The following is a 19,911-nucleotide window of genomic DNA, read 5'->3' as shown; positions in this document are numbered from 1 at the left end:
ATAAATATCAGAGAGAAATAAAATTTATAGCCTCTTTGCCTATGATTTACTGGCTGGACTGCACTATTACAAAGAACACATTCAAACACTATCACTGGCCGGGCGCAGTAGCTCACACCTATAATCCCAGCACTTTGGGAGGCTGAAGGGTGTGGATTATCTGAGGTCAGGAGTTCAAGACCAGCCAGGCTAACATGGTGAAACCCCGTCTCTACTAAAGATACAAAAATTAGCCAGGTGTGGTGGCACATGCCTGTAATCCCAGCTACTCCAGAGACTGAGCCATGAGAATCGCTTGAACCCAGGAGGCAAAGGGTGCAGTGAGCTGAGATGGCACCACTGCACTACAGCCTGGGCAACAGAGCAAGACTCTGTCTCAAAACAAACGATAACAACAAAACACTATCATTGATGGTAATTATCAAAAAGAGATAATAAATAATGGTGAGGGTGTGGAGAAAAGGGAACCCAAGTGCACTGTTGGTGGGAATGCAGATTGGTACAGCCATTATGAAAAACAGTATGGAGATTTCTAAAGAAATTAACAATAGACTACCATATGACCCAGCAATTCATATCCAAAGGAGACGAATCACCTTGTAAAGGAGATGAATCTCTACCTTGTAAAGATATCTGCACTTTAGGCCAGGCGTAGTGGCTCACGCCTGTAATCCCAGCACTTTGGGAGGCCGAGGCGGGTGGATCACAAGGTCAGGAGATCGAGACCATCCCAGCTAACATGGTGAAACCCCGTCTCTACTAAAAATACAAAAAATAAGCCGGGCGCGGTGGCAGGCACCTGTAGTCCCAGCTACTCAGGAGGCTGAGGTGGGAGAATGGTGTGAACCCAGGAGGCGGAACTTGCAGTGAGCCAAGATCGCACCACTGCACTCCAGCCTGGGCAACAGAGCGAGACTCCATCTCAAAAAAAAAAAAAAGATATCTGCACTTTCATGTTCACTGCAGCATTACTCAGGATAGCCAAGATATGGAAACAAACCAAATGTCCATAGATGGCTAAATGGATAAAAACATGGTATAGTCTATGACCATAGTACCCTGAATGTACCCAATCCCATCTGATCTCAGAAGTTAAGCAGGACTGGACCTTGTTAGTACTTGGTTGGGAGAAAAGGTGGCATAGATATAGACACACATACATACACACACACACACATATATATACACACACACACACATACACAGAAATATTATTCAGCTTTAAAAAAGGGAGATCCTAACATTTGCTACATGGATGAACCTGAAGGACATTATACTAAGTGAAATAAGCCAGACACAGAAAGAAAAATATTGTATAATACCACTGATACATGGAAAAGCTCAAATACACAGAGAATGAAACAGAGGTTAGCAGGGATGTGATGTGATGTAGGTCAAAGGACACAAAATAGCAGATGTATAGGAAAAACAAGTAGAAGACTAAAGTTAATAAAATCATATTGCATTAGAGATTTTTGTTAAATAAGATTTTAGCTGCTCTTGTAACAAAAAAAGTAACTATGTGATGATAGATATATTAATCTGCTTCACTATTGTAACTATTTTACTATGTATATGAATCCAATATCATGTTGTAAACTTCAAATATACACAATAAAATTTATTTTTAAAAACCCACCGTGATTGACTTTAAAGGGTAATGAGTCACACCTATAATCCCAGCACTCTGGGAGGCCAAAGTGGGCAGATCATTCAAAATCAGGAGTTCAAGACCAGCCTGACCAACATGGTGAAACCCCATCTCTACTAAAAATACAAAAAATTAGCCAGGTATGGTGGCACACGCCTGAAATCCCAGCTACTCCAGAGACTGAGGCAGAAGAATCACTTGTACCTGGGAGGCATGGGTTGCAATGAACTGAGATCGCACCACTGCACTCCAGATTGGGCGACAGAGTGAGATGCTATCTCAAAAAATAAGTAAATATAAACATATATACATACATACATACATACATACATACATACATACATACATAAAGGGTAATGAGGTACCCATGACAGTTCCTTTGCTATTAGTATGCTTAAGTCATTCACAACTACGTATTCACTTTCTAAATTGGAACTTCAAAGACACACACTTTGCAGCTCCTAAAGAATGCACTAGATATCCTCTTAATAACTTTGCAATATATCACCTATAAGCTGAAATAGGGATCTACAAAACTGTAAGACATCTAAAAGTAGTACATGCTATTTATATTCTCTACTTACGTGTTATTATAGTTATATAAGTAAAGTATTTATGCTTACTTATATATTTACTTACATCATTTTCTACTTATGTAAGTACAAATTTACTTACGCAAATACTTTAGAACTGTGTTCTTCCTTTCAACAGGGACAAGTTTTTTAGCTCTGATAATCTACTAAATTAAATCCTATTAATAAGGATAATATACCTTTTTAATACTGATGACTCACTAAATGAAAGAGATCAAATCTAATTTATTTTTTTACAAAAAAAGTCATAAAAAATCAATGGTTTGGAAATTTCCAATTCAGACAAAAAAACTCCTATTTGTATCACATCAGCTAAGAAACCCTAAGCTTTAGGCAACTGATTTTTTTTTCAATTATTTACTGTTCATTACAATTGGGGTCCTGGAATAGTTATCTGCTGGCTTATTTTTGTAATCAAAAAAGGTAAAAGTAACATTGTATTAAAAGAGAGTAAACTTAAGTTTTTGTCTCAACTCTTCTACAAATGTCAGTAATCATAACCTTACCATTGTGTAGGGGTTTGGTCTAATACTAGACAATCAGTAAGAAATTCCTAACTCCAAATTTCTCTATTATGAATAGCAAATGCAAAGAAATATCATTTCTCTTATTGAATAATTTGTTTTGTAGAACCCTTAAGTAGAAGAGAAAAAATTTTCAATGTTATTTAATTTATCTTGAATTGAGGCTAATTTGTTATAGCATAAAGAAAATGATCCAGGAATTTCCAGGACTAAGCAAAGTCTTAAATCCTGTGGGATTTGGCTCCATTTAGTCCTGAAGAATAGGATGACCTGAGCACAAATATGACAAATCATCAACATATTTCTCTCACATCTTCCCATTTACTTCTTCATTTTTCATAACTACTGCAATCATCCTACTGTTTCTAATTTTAAAAATAAAAATCAGAAGGATATAGCCTCAAAATCTATTATAAAATGCACTTAAAAGTTCTGGCTCCACTATACATATATATGTGCATGTGTGTGTATATATGTATACATATATACGTATGTATATGTATGTATATGTATACATATATACGTATGTATATGTATGTATATGTATACATATATACACACACACAGAAACATACACACGTATCATTCTAGAAAAAAAGACTAAAATATGTAGACTTGAATTTAAATACAGAGCTCAAAGGACAGCTATTTATAATCCCCAACACACCCTAAAGCTGCCAGTTAAAATATATTTAAGCTTAGTGATTCCCATTCAAGTTTATTTTGAAAATAATGTAACCCACATTATCAGTTTCCCCTACCAACTTAAAATAAGCAAAGGAGATTCCTTTTATATATATATTGAAAAAACTGTATTTAAGTTTATTCTAGTACTTAAAATTTCTAAAACAGATAAATCAAAATGTGACATCAAAACACAGCTGAGGCAAACTAACCAAATTTTTATAAAAGAAGAAAATTTACCAAAGCTTAAAGCACTAACCTAGGACTTTACTGTCATCAAAACATAAATATCATCTCTTTAATAAAAAGTTTTAAGATTTCTTTACTGCCTAGATTGCCTAATTTTATGCAAGAAGGGGATCATTTGTTCTTAAAGATGGTATTTATCAAAAACTTTGTAAATTAAAAAAAGAAGAAAAAGAAATTGGGCTGGGAACAGTGGCTCATGCCTATAAGCCCAGCCCTTTGGGAGACCGATGCGGGAGGATCACTTGAGCCCGAGTTGGAGACCAGACCAGGCAACATGGTGAGGCCCTGTCTCCACAAAAATAAAATACAAGCATCAGCTAGGTGTGGTGGAACATGTCTGTGGTCCCAGCTACTCGAAAGGCTAAGGTGGGAGGATCGCTTGAGCCTGGGAGGTTGAGACTGCAGTAAGCCATGGCAACAGAGCGAGATACTGCCTCAAAAAATAAGACAGAATAAAACAAAAATTGTATTTACCAGAAACTTTCTATTTTACTTAACAATTACCTTTTCTGTAATAGGAAAGAGAAGTAAGACTGCGCAGACTGGTCTTGGTACCATGCTAAGGAGTTCAGGATCCATTCCATATACATCAACGAATTGCCAGTTAGGATGTAGACCTAATTGTTTAAGAAACTGGTAAAAGAAAGAAAGAAAAAAAAAACAATGGAACATTAGTTGGTCAAAGAAAACTAGTATACTATACATAGTGTTAAAAGGGAAATGATCAACAAATATGTACTCTGTATATAATACATATAAAGGGATAAAATACAAATGTAACTGACATTCAGTAGGAATGCAGTAAAGCAGCACATATCAAAACGTCACAATGCACACTCTAAATATGTGCAATTTTTGTCAATTATACTTCAGTAAAACTAGGGGGGAAGAATGGTAGTAAAGCAGATTTTCTATGAATAGGGTGAAAAGAGATAGCAATTTATTTATAGCACATAACAAACATTTAACATTCATAACATGTGAAATAAAACCTCTTTTTTCAAACTCCATTTCTTTGGAATTGAATTTTATAAGCCTGGACTTCATCAAATACATACAAGTTGGCTTGGTTGATATGTTAAACTCATTTCCAGCACTTGGTTTTTAAGGAGAGGCATTTAAGTTATAGTAAATAAATATTTTATCAGAAAATCAACATAGTTTATCCTATTTACCAAAAACGATGTCTGAGGTTTAAAGATAGATTGATAGCCACGAATTGTATCAATGAGCAAAGAGTAATATAAGCCAAAAATGCATCTAATGCATTGTATGAACAACAGAAAATGCTTGATATAGGAAGTAAACTACTGGCTTCCTGACCTCTACCACACAATGAAACCTACTTAACTTCATTGCCTCTCTTATATCTGGCAAAATAACTGTAACAAAAAATTAGTGCTTTTTTACAATTCTTAAGATGTCACAGGAAAATAAAATGTCAGACCTTAATCTATCACATAGAGAAAAAATGAGAATGTCATTTTCACAATTAATAACTTTATATCGAAAGAAGCTGATAACTTTTTAAAGTACATCATTACAAAATAAGTTTTAGATGATAGAAAAAAGGAATAGAGGAAACAAAAATCATATTAAAAATGCATCACTATATCTTACCTCAAGAACACATTATAGTATTTGCTGGTCTAACATCTGAAATTTTGAAATTAAAAACAAACAAAAAAGGTGCCATAGGCATTTCTCCCTGAAGAATGATCACATGTACTTAGATCATCAAATGAGGTCTTGCAAAACCAGTGGAAGCCATGACACGTATATAAACAGTGCTATTCATCTCACATGCATTTGAGTTTTGTAAGACAAGACCTTCCTGTTTAAAGGGCAACTGTCCTTATCCCTTCATTTCTCTGCTTGTAGAAGATAATCTACTTGCTAATGATATCATTGGTCAAGAATAAGGTTCTAGGTAAGTTTAATAAGAAACGTACTGATTTATAAAAACTTTCTTAGAAGAATGTGTTCAGCAAAGATTAGGTTCATTCTTGCAACAAGTCACATGCCCTGTAAGAGTCCGGGGCTGAGGGCCGGGTGCGGTGGCTCACGCCTGTAATCCCAGCACTTTGGGAGGCCGAGGCGGGCGGATCAGGATGGTCAGGAAATCGAGACCATCCTAGCTAACATGGTGAAACCCCGTCTCTACTAAAAACACAAAAAAATTAGCTGGGCGTGGTGGCAGGCGCCTGTAGTCCCAGCTACTCGGGAGGCTGAGGCAGGAGAATGGCATGAACCCGGGAGGCGGAGCTTGCAGTGAGCAGAGATTGCGCCACTGCACTCCAGCCTGGGCGACAGAGCCAGACTCCGTCTCAAAAAAATAAAAAATAAAAAAAAAAATAAGAGTCCGGGGCTGAGATCAATGGGCTCCTCTACATTATATCCATTCTTACTTGATTCTATTTATAGTTCACTAAAGCACTTCAAACTACTTCCTGCTCCTTTCTCCACTTCCTGCAAACTTCCTAGTCTATGCTTTTTCAGTATTCAATTCTATCTAAAAACCAAAAAGGATAAAAATTAACTGCCAAGTCAAGGGAAAAAACTGTGTCTTATTCAACGTTTTTAATCTCATTGCCTAGCACTGTACATGGCTGAATCACAGACACCCAAGGTATATTTCTAGAACTGACTAAAGATTACATCTCTACTTTAGTAGATAACCTAGCCATCTGTATGTCTATATACATCAGTGAAGCCTCTGTATAATGAGGAAAAGAAGTAGAAAAGATACCTTTGGCTCCTAATCTAAAACCCTAGCATTCATTAATCAAATCTGAAGACTACCTAAATTGCTTTTGAAGGAAAAGTATCATGAACCCTGATAAGAGAATTTAAATTTATTTGTTAATTTTATGTACCCACAAAGTCATCCTGTTATAAAGTTATAAAACACGATGGTACATATAACAGAGCAATTTTACATCTGTGCTGCAAACTAAAAGTCACAGTTAGAATATTTTAGTGAAAGGTCCGGACAAAATCAGCAAGTACTGTAAATCAGTTCACTGCAAATCTGCTCCATGTCAGCCAAAGCTAACAAGTACAAAAAGTACTAGGAACCAAACGCAGCCACTGTAGTGATACCAATTAGTATCAAACTGAGGACATAATGAATGATCCAATAGTAGATAAAATCATAACTTGATTAAATTTTAACCAGAATCATGCTTTTTAACTTTTTACTCATATCAACAATTAAATGAGATAGATATAAAGAAATTCAATGCAACTAATATCTACTGAATATATTGTTAGATCCTGACTCCAGATTGCCATGAGTCAGGCTCACCAGAAGCTATCTGAATACAAAGAATAAAAGCAGCTATAAAGACTACCTCTGGGAAATGGAGAAAGGGTAGAGAAGAGGGTCAACTTTTACCACTCACTTCTTCAAAAAAAAAAAAAAAATCATTAAAATGTCCTACTTTTACAATTAAAAAAAAAACCCTGTGTTTGAAATGATCATATGCAAATACAGAAAGATAGGAAGGAAATTTTCTAAAATGTCAGCAGTTAGCTTGGGTGGTGTGAATCCACCTTTCTATTTTCTAGTATTTTATAAAAGCATTAGTTTTACATTATATGTAGCTGTAAGTTACAAATCTATAGAACTGATACACATATGTATTCTATTTAAATTTACAAAACTGGGAGAAAACACAAAATGATGGTCTTAAAACTATACCAAAAATATTTTTCCAGACTGCTCACAAAGATAATTATCTATACATGCAATTGCAAAGCCATCTCTACAGTTAATTAGAAGCATCCCATTTACATCAAGCAGGATAAAAGGTTTCATAACCTCTATCACCAGTCTTCTGGCTTTTCAAACTTAAATATTGAGTAATAAAATAACCAAAAAAACCTCTGACTAACTCAACAAATTTTCACAATGCCTCTAAAATTTTGGCCAATTGAGAAAAATAATTAATAAATTATAATATTTGGCTGTTAAAAAATCTTCAGTCAACTTATTCTTTTTATTCTATGGTCCAATGACAAATTTTTCACTAGATAAAGAATATTTAAAATTATTTGTAAATATGTTTTGAGACCCTTGTATGTGAGGAGCTAGGAGCAGTACCCACTTCACCTCTATTGCCATGGCAAGGCAGGTTTCATTTTATCTTCCTTTTTTTTTTTCAGACAGGGTCTTGCTCCACTGCCCAGGCTGGAGTGCAGTGACAACAATCACAGCTCACTGCAACCTCTAACTCCTGAGCTGAAGGAATCCTCCTGCCTCAGCCTCCCAAGTAGCTGAGACTACAGGCATACATCATCACAGCCAGCTAAATCTTTTTATTTTTTAGTAGAGACGTCTCACTATGTTGCCCAAGCTGGTCTGAAATCCTACACTCAAGCAATCCTCTGGCCTCGGCCTCCCAAAGTGCTCACTAGCTGTGAACCACTGCATTCAACCCAGTGTATCCTTTTACCAGCCAATAAGAAAACTATGTCTGGGAGGTTAAGTGCTTTTTCAAGGCCACCTGCCAGAACTCACATGCAAGGATCTGAACACTATGGCACCTATTTACTTTTCCAGCTTCATTTCTCTCTGCCCAGAGTATCCTTTTGGTACTTTATTCTCTAACTTGGCCACAATGAACTCCTGAGAGTTTTCAAACTGTCTATAACCATCTCTTCCCTCCAGGTTTTTGCATACAAACTAGACTGAAAAACCTAGACATACAAACTAGTCTTAAAAACCTGTTCATTCCTGTCCCTAAATTATAACAAATTCTTCCTCATTCTTTAGGTGACAGTCAAATAACAAAAACTCTGATTTTATAAATTAAAAAAAATAGATAAAATTCACTTTTCTTTCAAATTTGTTCTTAAAGCCACTTCCTCTGGTCTTTAATGGTCTGTTCAGGGCAGCCAGAGATTCTGCCTTGTTACTAATTTATTAATGATTTGAATTATGATGTAAAATTATACTTACCTAGCAATTACTTGATATTACTGCCAGTAAACTAGTATTAACTGCTAAATGTAGAAGTAGGAGAATAACTATTAGTTAAATGAGAAAATGGCAGTGTAGAAACTAGCAAAAATAAATTTTAATGAGAGAATAATTATTAAAGTACATAATGAGGAAACACTGAAAACACTTTATGTGTGGATTAAGAAAAAATGAAGTTTACTTCACTGCAGGCTCAATATGGACTAACTACAAAATTGCCAACAAAGGTGATACAATGTTAGTTTGCTTTAAAAGAAGGATCATTTAAGATAATGTAATAGCCCACTGTACTCGACATAGATTACTCAGCAGAAAATATGCCTATAGAAGGCATATGACCAAGAAAAGAAAGCCCAAAGGCAGGTGACCAGTATGATAAGGTTCTGGAAGACATCACAGCTAAAGTTTCTAAGCATGTTCAGAGAGGACTTAAATTACTATGATCCCTGTCCCTGGATATTTTTAGTAATATCATAAAATAGCAATTGGGAGCCAGGTACAGTGGCACATGCCTGTAGTCCCAGCTACTCAGGAGGCTGAGGTGGCAGAATTGTTTGACCCCAGGAGCTGGAGGCCAGCCTGGGCAACATAGTGTGACCTCCATCTCAAAAAGAAATAAATTTTTTTAATTTAAAGAGTTTTTTAAAGAGCAATTAGATTTACTCTATGGTTTCAATGAGAATGATAGACAACTGGAGAAAGTTACGGGAAAGCAGATTTTGTTTCAATAAAAAATATAATTCTTCTACTTATATATTATTATTATTATAATAAAAAAATTAAACCACTTTAAGAGATAGAATGCTGCTCATTGAAATAGGCATAGGATTCATGACCACATTAAAGATAATGTTGGGAGATCTTCTGGAGCAGGAAAGCAGCTTTATAAGATCTATTCATTCTTCCATCTGACAACTACATATTTGTTGATGGCCCTGTGAGCCTGGCACCGTTCTCATACTTCAGACGCATCCCTGCTCTCACAGAACTTATATTCTAGTGGTAAGATACACATGATAAACAAGTATACACATAAACAAGATAATTTCACAAAGTGGGAAGTACTATGAAGAAAATAAAACAAGTGAGGATGACAGTACAGATTTGGGGGGCTAATTTAGCTGTGTCCTCAAAGACTCACTGATGAGATGACTTGAACTTGAGCCACAGATGACAAGAACCTACCATGAAACAACCAGGAGTGGATGACTCAAGCAAAGGATGAGCAAGTGCAAAGACTCTGAAGCAGGAACAGACTCCACATTCGAAGACTGCAGCACAGCATGAGCAGGTCAGAGATGGGCAGTACCTCCTCATTCAGCCATGATAAAAGCTTGAAATGGAGCTGGATGCCATTATCCTTAGCAAACAAACGCAAGAACAGAAAACCAAATACCGCATGTTCTCACTTATAAGTGAGAGCTAAATGATGAGAACACATGGATACAAAGACAGGAACAGACATTGGAGCCTACCTGAAGGTGAAGGCTGAGGAGAGGATCAGAAACAATAACTATTAGGTACTAGGTTTAGTACCTGGGTGATGAAATAATCTGTACAACAAATCCCTGTGACATGAGTTTACCTATATAACAAATCTATACATGTACCCCTGAAGCTAAAAGTTTAAAAAAACAAAAAAGTTTTAAGTATATTCTAAGGACAAGCATTGGAAGACCAGTAGAGTATGATAAGCAGGAAGTCATAAGATGTGATTCTCATTTATTTAAGGCCACTTTGGGTGCATATGGAAATTAGATTTTAGGGAAGCAAAAGGAGAAGCAGAAGAACTAGTTAGGAGCCTACTATAGTTGTCCAAGCTAAGGATGGTGGCTTGCACTGTGGCAGCTGAAATGGAATAGCCATATTTGGAATAGCCGTATTTGGAATAGCCTTTGCAAGAAGAGTCCATAAGAGTTGCAGATCAATTAGATCTGAGGAATGAGAAATAGAATATTAAAAATAGCCGACATTCATGGAGAGCATGCTTTGTTCAAGACATTGTTCTACATATTTTATATGTAGTAATTTGTTTGATCCTTATAGTGATCTTACAAGATTAGAAGAGATTATAAGAAATGAAGGAACTAGTTGTTTGAGGCCAGGCATTTGAGACCAGCCTGGGAAACAGAGTAAAACCATCTTGTCTCTACAAAAAATATAAAAATTAGCCAGGTGTGATGGTGCAAGCCTGTATCCTACCTACTTGGAAGGCTGAGGTGGGAGGAGTGTTTGAGCCCAGGAATTCCGAGGTTACAGTGAGCTATGATTGTCCCACTGTAATCCAGCCTGCCTGGGAGATAGAACAAGACCCTGTCTTTAAAAAAGGAAAAAAGAAAGAAAGAAATTAAGGAACTAAGACACAAAGAGGTTAGATAACTGCCCATGGTCTCAGAGCTGGTAGATAGCAAAGCAGAGATTACAATCCAAGAATCAAATCAAGATACTACGGCCTCTCTGGAATGGCAATCTGAAAGAAGAATCAACGGCATCAACTCATCACCTCAAACACTGCATGGATGGCTACGCCCTTGGAAGATGGCGAAGACAAGGGTTTAGAGCAGAGATGGGAAGATGAAAACCCATATTTCTTTTTTGGCCATATTAACTTTAAGGTATCTATAAGACATCCAGATGGAGATACCAAAGAGTTAGCTGAATATACAGGTTTCCAATTTGGTGGCAATGTTAGGGTTTCAAGGAACATGGGGTCATCCATGTGACAACTGATGGTATTAGAACTATACAACAGAAAACATTACTAGGGCAAGAAAACACATAGAAAAGATGAGCAGTCTAGGATTAAGTGGCTGAGGCGCTCCTTAGAAGTTGGAAGGGAGATGATCTAGCAACAGAGACTCTTCGAAGCAATTAGGAAAATAGAGGACAATCAGAATTCTCATAGAAGCCAAGAAAAGATAATGTTTCAATAAAGATGGAGTGAGCTATTCTACCAAATGCTGCTGAAAGGCCAAGAAATATGGTGACAGAAAAGTGATCACTGGATCTGGCAAAGTGGCAATCATTAGTAAACTTGACAAAAAAAGTTACTACGAAATGGTACACACAGAAGCAAGCTACGTAGGAATGAATAAGGAAAAGAATGTGAGATGAGGTAGCAGTTGCAGCAGCTATGAACAATTCTTTGTGGAAAGTTTACAAAGAAGGAAACCAGGTAAGGCAACAGCTCAAGGAGGACAGGATAACAAAGATTTTTTCCTAAAATGGTATCTACTAATTAGAGAATTCTTATGAGAAGTTATATGATTTATTTATTGTGATTATTTAAGGCAATAAGCCAGCAGATGACCTCTAATTCTTTTTCTAACTCTAAGCATACAGGCTAAATAGAATAGTTATGCTCAAGTAAATTTATTTCCCTTTCGATAGTATGCTAGAAAATATTTTGCCTCCTCAATAAAATCACGAGTAGGAATAATAATCCTTGGGGTGGAGAGGGGTCCATATAAACAAAAATCATTAGTTCTAAAGCACAACAATATGTAAAATATACATAATGTGGTTGTACTGTACTCAAATCACAAAAAATAATCACAATGAAGATTTAGTATGGTCATAAATAATAATAATTGCCTATATCACATTCTATAAACGTTGTAATTCTTGATGTTTAATTATCTGTAACTTTCTATCAGCTGCAAGCTGCATTTACCCCTTTAAATGCATAGGTAAATAGAGTTTAAAATGTTTAAATAATTTTTTTGATCACTTAACTCATTTTATTCTGATTAAGTCCTACCTGTAGCATAACACAGTATCCTTAAAAGGGATGACAGCATACTAACCAACAAGAGAAATCACTGTCTACCACATCTGCTGAGACACATGGTTACTAGCTAATGTCTAAAAATTAATACTCATCTGCATATAGTAGACATGTGATGGCCATTCTTATACAACACTAGGCATCATCAGAGCCTAAAGCAGTATTTGCTCACATTGATTATAATAACAACACATGCAATTACCAGATGGTAACAGAGTGAGTTCAAGATCCTACCATTCCATTAGGTTGAGGAAATAAAAAAGAGTGGGATGGATATTGCTGTTAGGGTTTATTCATTCTCCAAATTCTAAGTCAGTTAACTAAATTTCTATCCATCTTCTATTCTTGGTTCTGCCACTAAAACATAGAGAATAAAGAAACAACCACAAAATTTTTAGTTATAACCGTTTCTTACATACTTGCCCATTCTCCCACTAAAAGCACATTATTTCTTTAAAAAATAAATTTAAAACAAACTAAATCATGCCAAAGCATGCCAGATATAGTGTACAATCATATACTAAATAACATTGTTTGTCTGTTTATATCATCTCAGAAAGGTCTCCTGTCACTATTCCATGTATTACATTTTCCCTGATGGTCTCTATCAAAGCACTATGTTCTTTTTCTTATTGTACTTATAATAAATGCTAATGACTTGTTTGCTTGTTTACTGTCTTTCAACTGGATTGAAAAGCAGAAAACCATGAATATTTTAATCACCAAAGAATCACCAGCTCCTGTTCAGATTACTGGTATTAAAAAAGGTGCCCCTAAAATATTAATGTGTTTGATAGTTTTTCAAGACACCCTAGAAACAAGGTCCACTAGCAGCTGAATCACAGGACGTAAGTTCCTACTTTCACAAACTTAGTTTGTTAAAACAATTAACATCATCTAAAAAGTTTTGTTTTTTAGTCTATTGATATGGCTAATTACATTGATTTTTGAATGGTGAATCAGCTTTGCAACACCAGGATAAACTGCTCTTGGTCATATGTTACTTTTTATATATTTATTGCTGCATTCTATTCGCTAATATTTTGTAGAGGATTTCTTACATCCATGTTCATGAGGGATACTGATTTGCAGTTTTCTTAATATGAATTGTCTAGTTTGGTGTCAGGATAATGCTAGCATAAAATGAGTTAGGAAGTGTCTTTTTTTTTTTGAGACAGAGTCTTGCTCTGTCATCCAGGCTGGAGTGCAGTGGCACAATCTCGGCTCAATGCAATCTCCGCCTCCCGGGTTCAAGCGATTCTCCTGCCTCAGCCTCCCAAGTACCCGGGATTACATGAGTGTATCACCACGCCTGTCTAATTTTTGTATTTTTAGCAGAGACGGGGTTTCACCAGCCAGACTGGTCTCGAACTCCTGACCTCAGGTGATCCGCCCACCTCAGCCTCCCAGAGCGCCACTGCTAGGATTACAGGCGTGAACCACCGCGCCTGGCCGTCTCCCCTCTTTTATGTTTATGTAGAATTGGTATTATTTCTTCCTTAAATGATCATCTCAAGAGATGCAGAAAAATCATTTGCGAAAATTCAACATAGATTCATAAGAAAAACTCTCAGCAAACTAGGGGGAAAAGAGGAACTTCCTTAGCCTGATTTAAAAAACATTTACCAAAAACCTAAAGCTAACATATTTAATGGTGAAAGATCAAATGTTTCCTCCCTAAGATAGAGAGCAAGACAGAGGATGTCTCTTTGTCCAGGGAATTTGCTACAAGCTTTGAAAACCAAAAACCAATATTTTTAAGAACACGGTGAATTGTTCCTTGGTGATGAGAAGGAAGATAGTGGAGGTAAAGGGAGTATGATAAACTAGGAGAGCAGTAAAAAATAAATGAGCTGTTGAGAATGAAAAAAAAAAAACAGGGTAAAATAAGGCACACCTGAGCAGATCAAAAGTTTATACCTGGTAGCACTTACTCTTCTCAGTGGCTGGGAGATGTTCCCTCCTCCCTCCCCAACCCCCAACCTCCAACACCCAGAAGGAACTTAAATTGCTGTAGATTGCAAAGAATGGCGTGGGAACTATTAAACTGAGATTTCTTTGATACAACAGCAACTAAATGTCCAGCTTTAAAAGACTGGAAGATAAAGGGGGCGTGGCAGGGAAGAAAAGTGACTTGATGGGGCAAGAGATGATTGGAAGATGATTTCATAGTGCAGGCGGTGGATGAAATTACAAGGACTGGGTGGGCGAGTTTACAAAGCTTGGAGTCAGGAAGTATGGGCAAATTAGTCATCCAAAAGGTACACCGGTATGAAAATTATGGAATCGGCACTAACAGGAGGCAAAACGAAGAAGGAAGGGGAATAGGAATACAGGGTAAAAGTCCCTCCAAACCTCAGACCCGGAGTCCCCAAGATACGTGGTGACTGCGGAATGGGACCAGAGGAGTGGTGGGAGAATCTCCAGGAGCCAGGTGGCAGCGAGATGGCCCTTTCTGAAAGGGGCGGACCCGCGTAAAGCCGAACAAGAGGGGCCCTCAAGAAATTAAATCCCAGAATCCCTGGAAGCGTGGAGGTGGAGTCCAGCAGGGAAGCGGACCGAGCAGACAGAAAAGACTCCGAGGTCCCGAGCGACAGACACCTCACTCACCTGGTTGGTGACCTGAAAACGAAACAGAGAACACGCTTTAGAGACAAACCACCGTGGACTCGCGGCAGCAAGCCGGCTCCCTCTGCACCTGCCCACGGCCCAGGGCTGCCCCGAAGCGCGCCCACCTCGGGATTGGCCTCCAGCGGCAGCCAGCGTTGACCCTCCATGGCCGCGGTGCCCGGCCCTCCAGCTCTGACAGCCGCCGCCTTCGCCGCCGCCGCCGCTTCCGCCCACGCGCGCCTTGATCTGGGCCCTCCCAACACACCGCGCGGAGGAGGAGGGCCTAAACACCAAAAAGAGTTTGACGGGCCTCTCACCCTCTTAACCGCTCCCTGCAGGGCCGTAGGTCAAGTGTCATATTTTAAATTAAGATGCTGTCGAGGAGAAAAAAAATAAGCCAATTTCCTATTTCGGGAGAAAAACGGTATCTGAATCCACAGTCCTCTCCCCTCACGCTTGGACTCTTCCGAGCCGAGCCTTGCCGAGCGCTCGCGTTCTACGCATGCGCCTTGCGCCGGTCTGGGACGGCGTGGTCACCCGCACCCTGCCATTCTTGCAGTGTCAACCGACTGCGCTAGGAGGCGTGCCGCGGAGTCCTATTCTGAGACAGACGCTAGGTGGCTACCCATTGCCAGGCAGCAAGGCCGGAGGACGCCGTGCAGCACGGTGCTGTTTTTCCTTTGTCGGGGTGCAGGAGTGATGGATTGGCCTTGTCTGCTCTTGCGGGAGGCAGCGGGTATTTTTATATATCCGATTCCATTTGACAAAAAATGTCGAGTACTAGAAATCACTGTACTAAGTATTGAGGACACAAAGTTGAGTTCACTGTGGAGTAGAGGCAGTGGACAAGACAACGGAGAATCAGGATAAAAAGCGTGGTACCTATATGATAGTGATGGCATGAGGTGTGCTGGAATTACGGAGGAAGGGGGAAGAGAGTGTCCAGAAGTCTTCCTGAAAAAGTGGATTCCTGGACTGAACCCTTAAAAGATGGTAGACTTTACCTAGGCAGAGAGGAGGGTGCTGTGAAGAAGGGAAAACGCACTGTGGCTGCAGAGTAAAGGGTGCTGATTAGAGGTGATGCTGTAGAGGTAAACAGAGGCAACCCGGTCAAGACATCTGGGCTTCCTGAAAACAGCAAGGAACCACTGAAGGATCTTAAGCAGGATTTGTCATGTATCTTTTTCACCAAACTGCAAATTCCAGGAGCCCAGTAGCAGTGTCTCTTTTTTCTTCTTCACATTATTTATCCAGGGCCTAACCCAGTGCATGATACATAGAAAATGCTCAGTAAACATCTGAAGAATAAATGGGATGATCAGATATGCAGAAACATCACTTGTCAATAACGTGAAAAACGTGTGAGAAATAAATGCTGAAAAAATTAAGACAGTAGCCACGGAGAAAGGCACAGATTAAAGAGATTCTGTTTTAAGGGATGATGCCTTTGATGAGCAGAAGTTATCAATGATAACTCCATAAATTTGACCTGGGGAAGAGTGCATATTACTATTCTGCACCTAATAGAGGAAATTCAGGTAGAGAGCAGTTAGGGAGTCAGAAAAAGATAATATTATGCTGAGCTTATATTTCTTGGGAAACTTCCAACTCTCCCACCCACGTTCTTCTGGCCACTGTTCTTTGACTTCAGAGGTATTTCATTACCTTAACTCCTCTTCATCGTTATCTAATGGATTGCTGCTATACTCACCTAACACTTTGGCTTGGTAAAACTGGCAGTGTCCAGCTCGTGATGGGCTTAGTTGCATTATCACTAGAGTTACATTGCCAGATTCTTAGTCTCTACTGGGCCCAGTGCATGCCAGGGGCTGCTTTTCAAATTACTTACTATCAAAGGAATTGCCTTGTTCCGGATCCCTGAGGTTCTGCACTGTGATTCACCTGTTAGGGTTGCTTAAGACTTCACACAGCATCTTTATCTTCCAGGGACACTAGCAGCATTGGATCTGCTGAGACACAAGGCCGGACAGCAAGACAGTTTGCATCCCAGCAGGGACTTGCTGCAGAGCACTGTCTTGCTAGGGATCCACTCAAATTGGCAGCTTTCCATACCACCCAATAAATGTGTTGAAGCTGTATTCCCAAGTGTATATTCTATCTCCAAAAGCCAAAGAGGCCCAGTAGGTTCTCTGCCATTTTGCTGTGAATAGGAATTGCAAGATGCAATAACTTGTCTTTCACCTTACAGAGGTTGTCCTAGCACACCCTAAACCTTTAGACCCATAAAACCCTTACAAATGTAGGACTCTAATTGGTAGAGTTAAACTGTACATTTTAACTTCCACCGTCTGGTTTATATGGTTTATACAGTTTAACTTACACCGTCTGGTATGGATGTACCTATCATGGTATTGAGGGCAGCATGTCTCAGAGGTGCATAAAAACACCTGGGGAATATGAAACGCAGATTTTGATTCAATAGGTCTGAGACGGAGCCCAAGATTGGGCATCACTGGTTCTAATTTTTTAATCTTCCCTTTACCCACATCCTTTGCCATATGACTTTGAAGTTTTACAAAGTTCTGTCCATCCTCATTATTTATGGGTTTTGCATTTTGAACCTGCCTACTTGCTAAAATTTATTGGTAATTCCCAAATCTATACTCACAAAGTTGTCATGGTCACTCACAAATATTCACAGGATGACAAAAAATTTTAGTTCCCAGCCAAGGTTGAGCAAGGTGATACTCTGCCTTCTTCTTGCAGCTCTTATACTGGAAACAAGAGTCCTCTTGATGGTCTATTTAATGCTCATTTTCCCATTTTTGAGATTTTTGTCAGTGAATTCAATGTTTAAAATGGCCCCCAAGCATAGTGCTCAACTGCTATTTAGTAATCCCAAGCCCAAGGAGGCTTTCATGTGCCTTACAGAGAAAGTACACATATTAGATAAGGTTTGTTCAGGTTTTCACTTACAGTGCTGTTGGCTGTAGTTCAATGCTAATGAATCAACAATATATATTACATAAGGTGTTTTTAAACAGAAATACACATAAAACAAGGTTATGTATTGATTAGCTAATGAAAATATTGTGACCACAGGCTCACAGGAACCTAACCTGTATTTCCCCTAGAAGCAACGATTTAATATTTGCTAATTCAGTGTTCACGGCAATTTTATAGATCATCAACTAAAACATTGTACATCCCCTTCTTGTGAGTATGCACAGTATCATCACAGGAGAAGATTTTCTTAAATATTTTACAGTTTTCAATTAAATATAGTGGCATGCCTATGCACAGTGTCATAGTGTCTTGCCACTTATTTACATAAATCCATGCACTTTTAGTATCTTTAGCATTGACAGTATAATTTTGATGGTTGTCAAAGGGCATAACGGTTTATCGCTATTTCCTACTTGACTAAGCATATAGTTACATTTTGCAGCAACTGCTGAATCATACATCTTTGGAAATTTAATAGCTTCTATTCAAAGACAAGCAGGAAGTTTTTGACAAATTAATGTTTGATGCCTTAACAACAGTACTTGTGACTCAAAAAACTGTTCTCTCATCCTAATACATTTTTTTCTTATATTCTGAGGGATTTGGTGATTTCTCCAACCTTAAACTGAAATAAGCAACTTGAGTAACTTATCTACTCAAAGCTATCCACCTTTTTTAGGAGTTGTAAATTATTTGGTTGCTTTGCAAGAATACATGGAATTGTGGCTATTCCTCCAATAGTCCATATTTGCCTCACCAGTGCAAGTTTGCAACCTGTTGTTCTGTTTTCATGCTTATTTCCATACCCAGTAACTTTTTGTTATGCCAAATTACAGCATAGCCTTTTAAAAGACATTTTAAATGTCAATGTTTTAAAATTTTATTTTTCAATTTTTGGGGATACTTGGTAGGTATATATATTGAAATGGGTACATGAAATGCTTTGGTATAGGCATACAGAGTGAAATAAGTACATCATGGAGAATGGGGTATCCATCCCCTCAAGCATTTATCCTTTGAGTTACAAACACTCCAATTACACTCCTTAAGTTATTTTTAAAATGTACAATTATTATTGACTATAGTCACCCTATTGTGCTATAAATGGCAATTAACCATAGTAAATATAGAGCAAACAATACTCATAACTCTATAGAAGTGTAGAAGAGCTATGAAGAAGTTCATGCATGCACCTGCAAAAACAACTGAGTCACGACTGCTACCCTGGTTAACTGTCACTTTAAGAAGCCATCTGAGGCTGGGCTCGGTGGCTGACGCCTGTAATCCCAACATTTAGGGAGGCCGAGGCGGGCAGATCATGAGGTCAGGAGATCGAGACCATCCTGGCTAACATGGTGAAACCCGGTCTCTACTAAAAATACAGAAAATTAACCAGGCGTGGTGGTGGGCGTCTGTAGTCCCATTACTCGGGAGGCTGAGGCAGGAGAATGGTGTGAACCCAGGAGGCGGAGCTCGCAGTGAGCAGAGATAGCGCCACGGCACTCCAGCCTGGGTGACAGAGCAAGACTCCATCTCAAAAAAAAAAAAAAGAGAAAAAGAAAAAGAAACCATCTGATGTAATGGTCACTATAATTCCTGATGTAAATGTGAAAAAATACATGTCTAAGAATTGATGAAATTTGCTATTTGTACAACACCTGACTTAAGTTTGTCATCACAGTCGTAACCAGCCCAGGGAATCTTTCAGGTTCAGGCCCCACCTAACTGCCCCTAGGGCTATGGGGTTGTGGGGGTCAGTCTCTCTGTATACCTGTAACTCATTCATGGCACTTCACCTTGACTACTCACCATCTTATATTACTTATCTTAATAGCAGTATGTCCAGCTTCCTTCCTGCTGCA

General features: G+C 38.3%; 1 protein-coding gene across 4 annotated transcripts in view; it reads right to left on the bottom strand.

Annotated features, from left to right (window-relative positions):
• The window catches only part of UCHL3 (ubiquitin C-terminal hydrolase L3), a 57,190-nt gene extending 41,649 nt beyond the window's left edge, over positions 1-15,541 (bottom strand). Inside the window, exons 1-3 of one of the 4 annotated variants that reach the window (XM_055360533.2) lie at positions 15,208-15,541; positions 15,083-15,094; positions 4,206-4,334 (exon numbers count right to left, since the gene is read on the bottom strand). In XM_055360533.2, coding sequence (XP_055216508.1) covers positions 4,206-4,334; positions 15,083-15,094; positions 15,208-15,249 — 183 coding nt within the window. In that variant the 5' untranslated portion in view covers positions 15,250-15,541. The remainder of the gene's footprint in view (positions 1-4,205; positions 4,335-15,082; positions 15,095-15,207) is intronic. The other 3 variants (XM_004054612.4, XM_055360534.2, XM_055360536.2) reach the window with 3 other exon arrangements.
• Positions 15,542-19,911: the final 4,370 nt, after the last annotated feature.

Source organism: Gorilla gorilla, chromosome 14, assembly GCF_029281585.2.
Source record: "Gorilla gorilla gorilla isolate KB3781 chromosome 14, NHGRI_mGorGor1-v2.1_pri, whole genome shotgun sequence".
Lineage (NCBI taxonomy): Eukaryota > Metazoa > Chordata > Mammalia > Primates > Hominidae > Gorilla > Gorilla gorilla.
The sequence above is the reverse complement of the archived record's forward strand: the minus strand, read 5'-3'. Positions and strand labels throughout refer to the sequence as shown.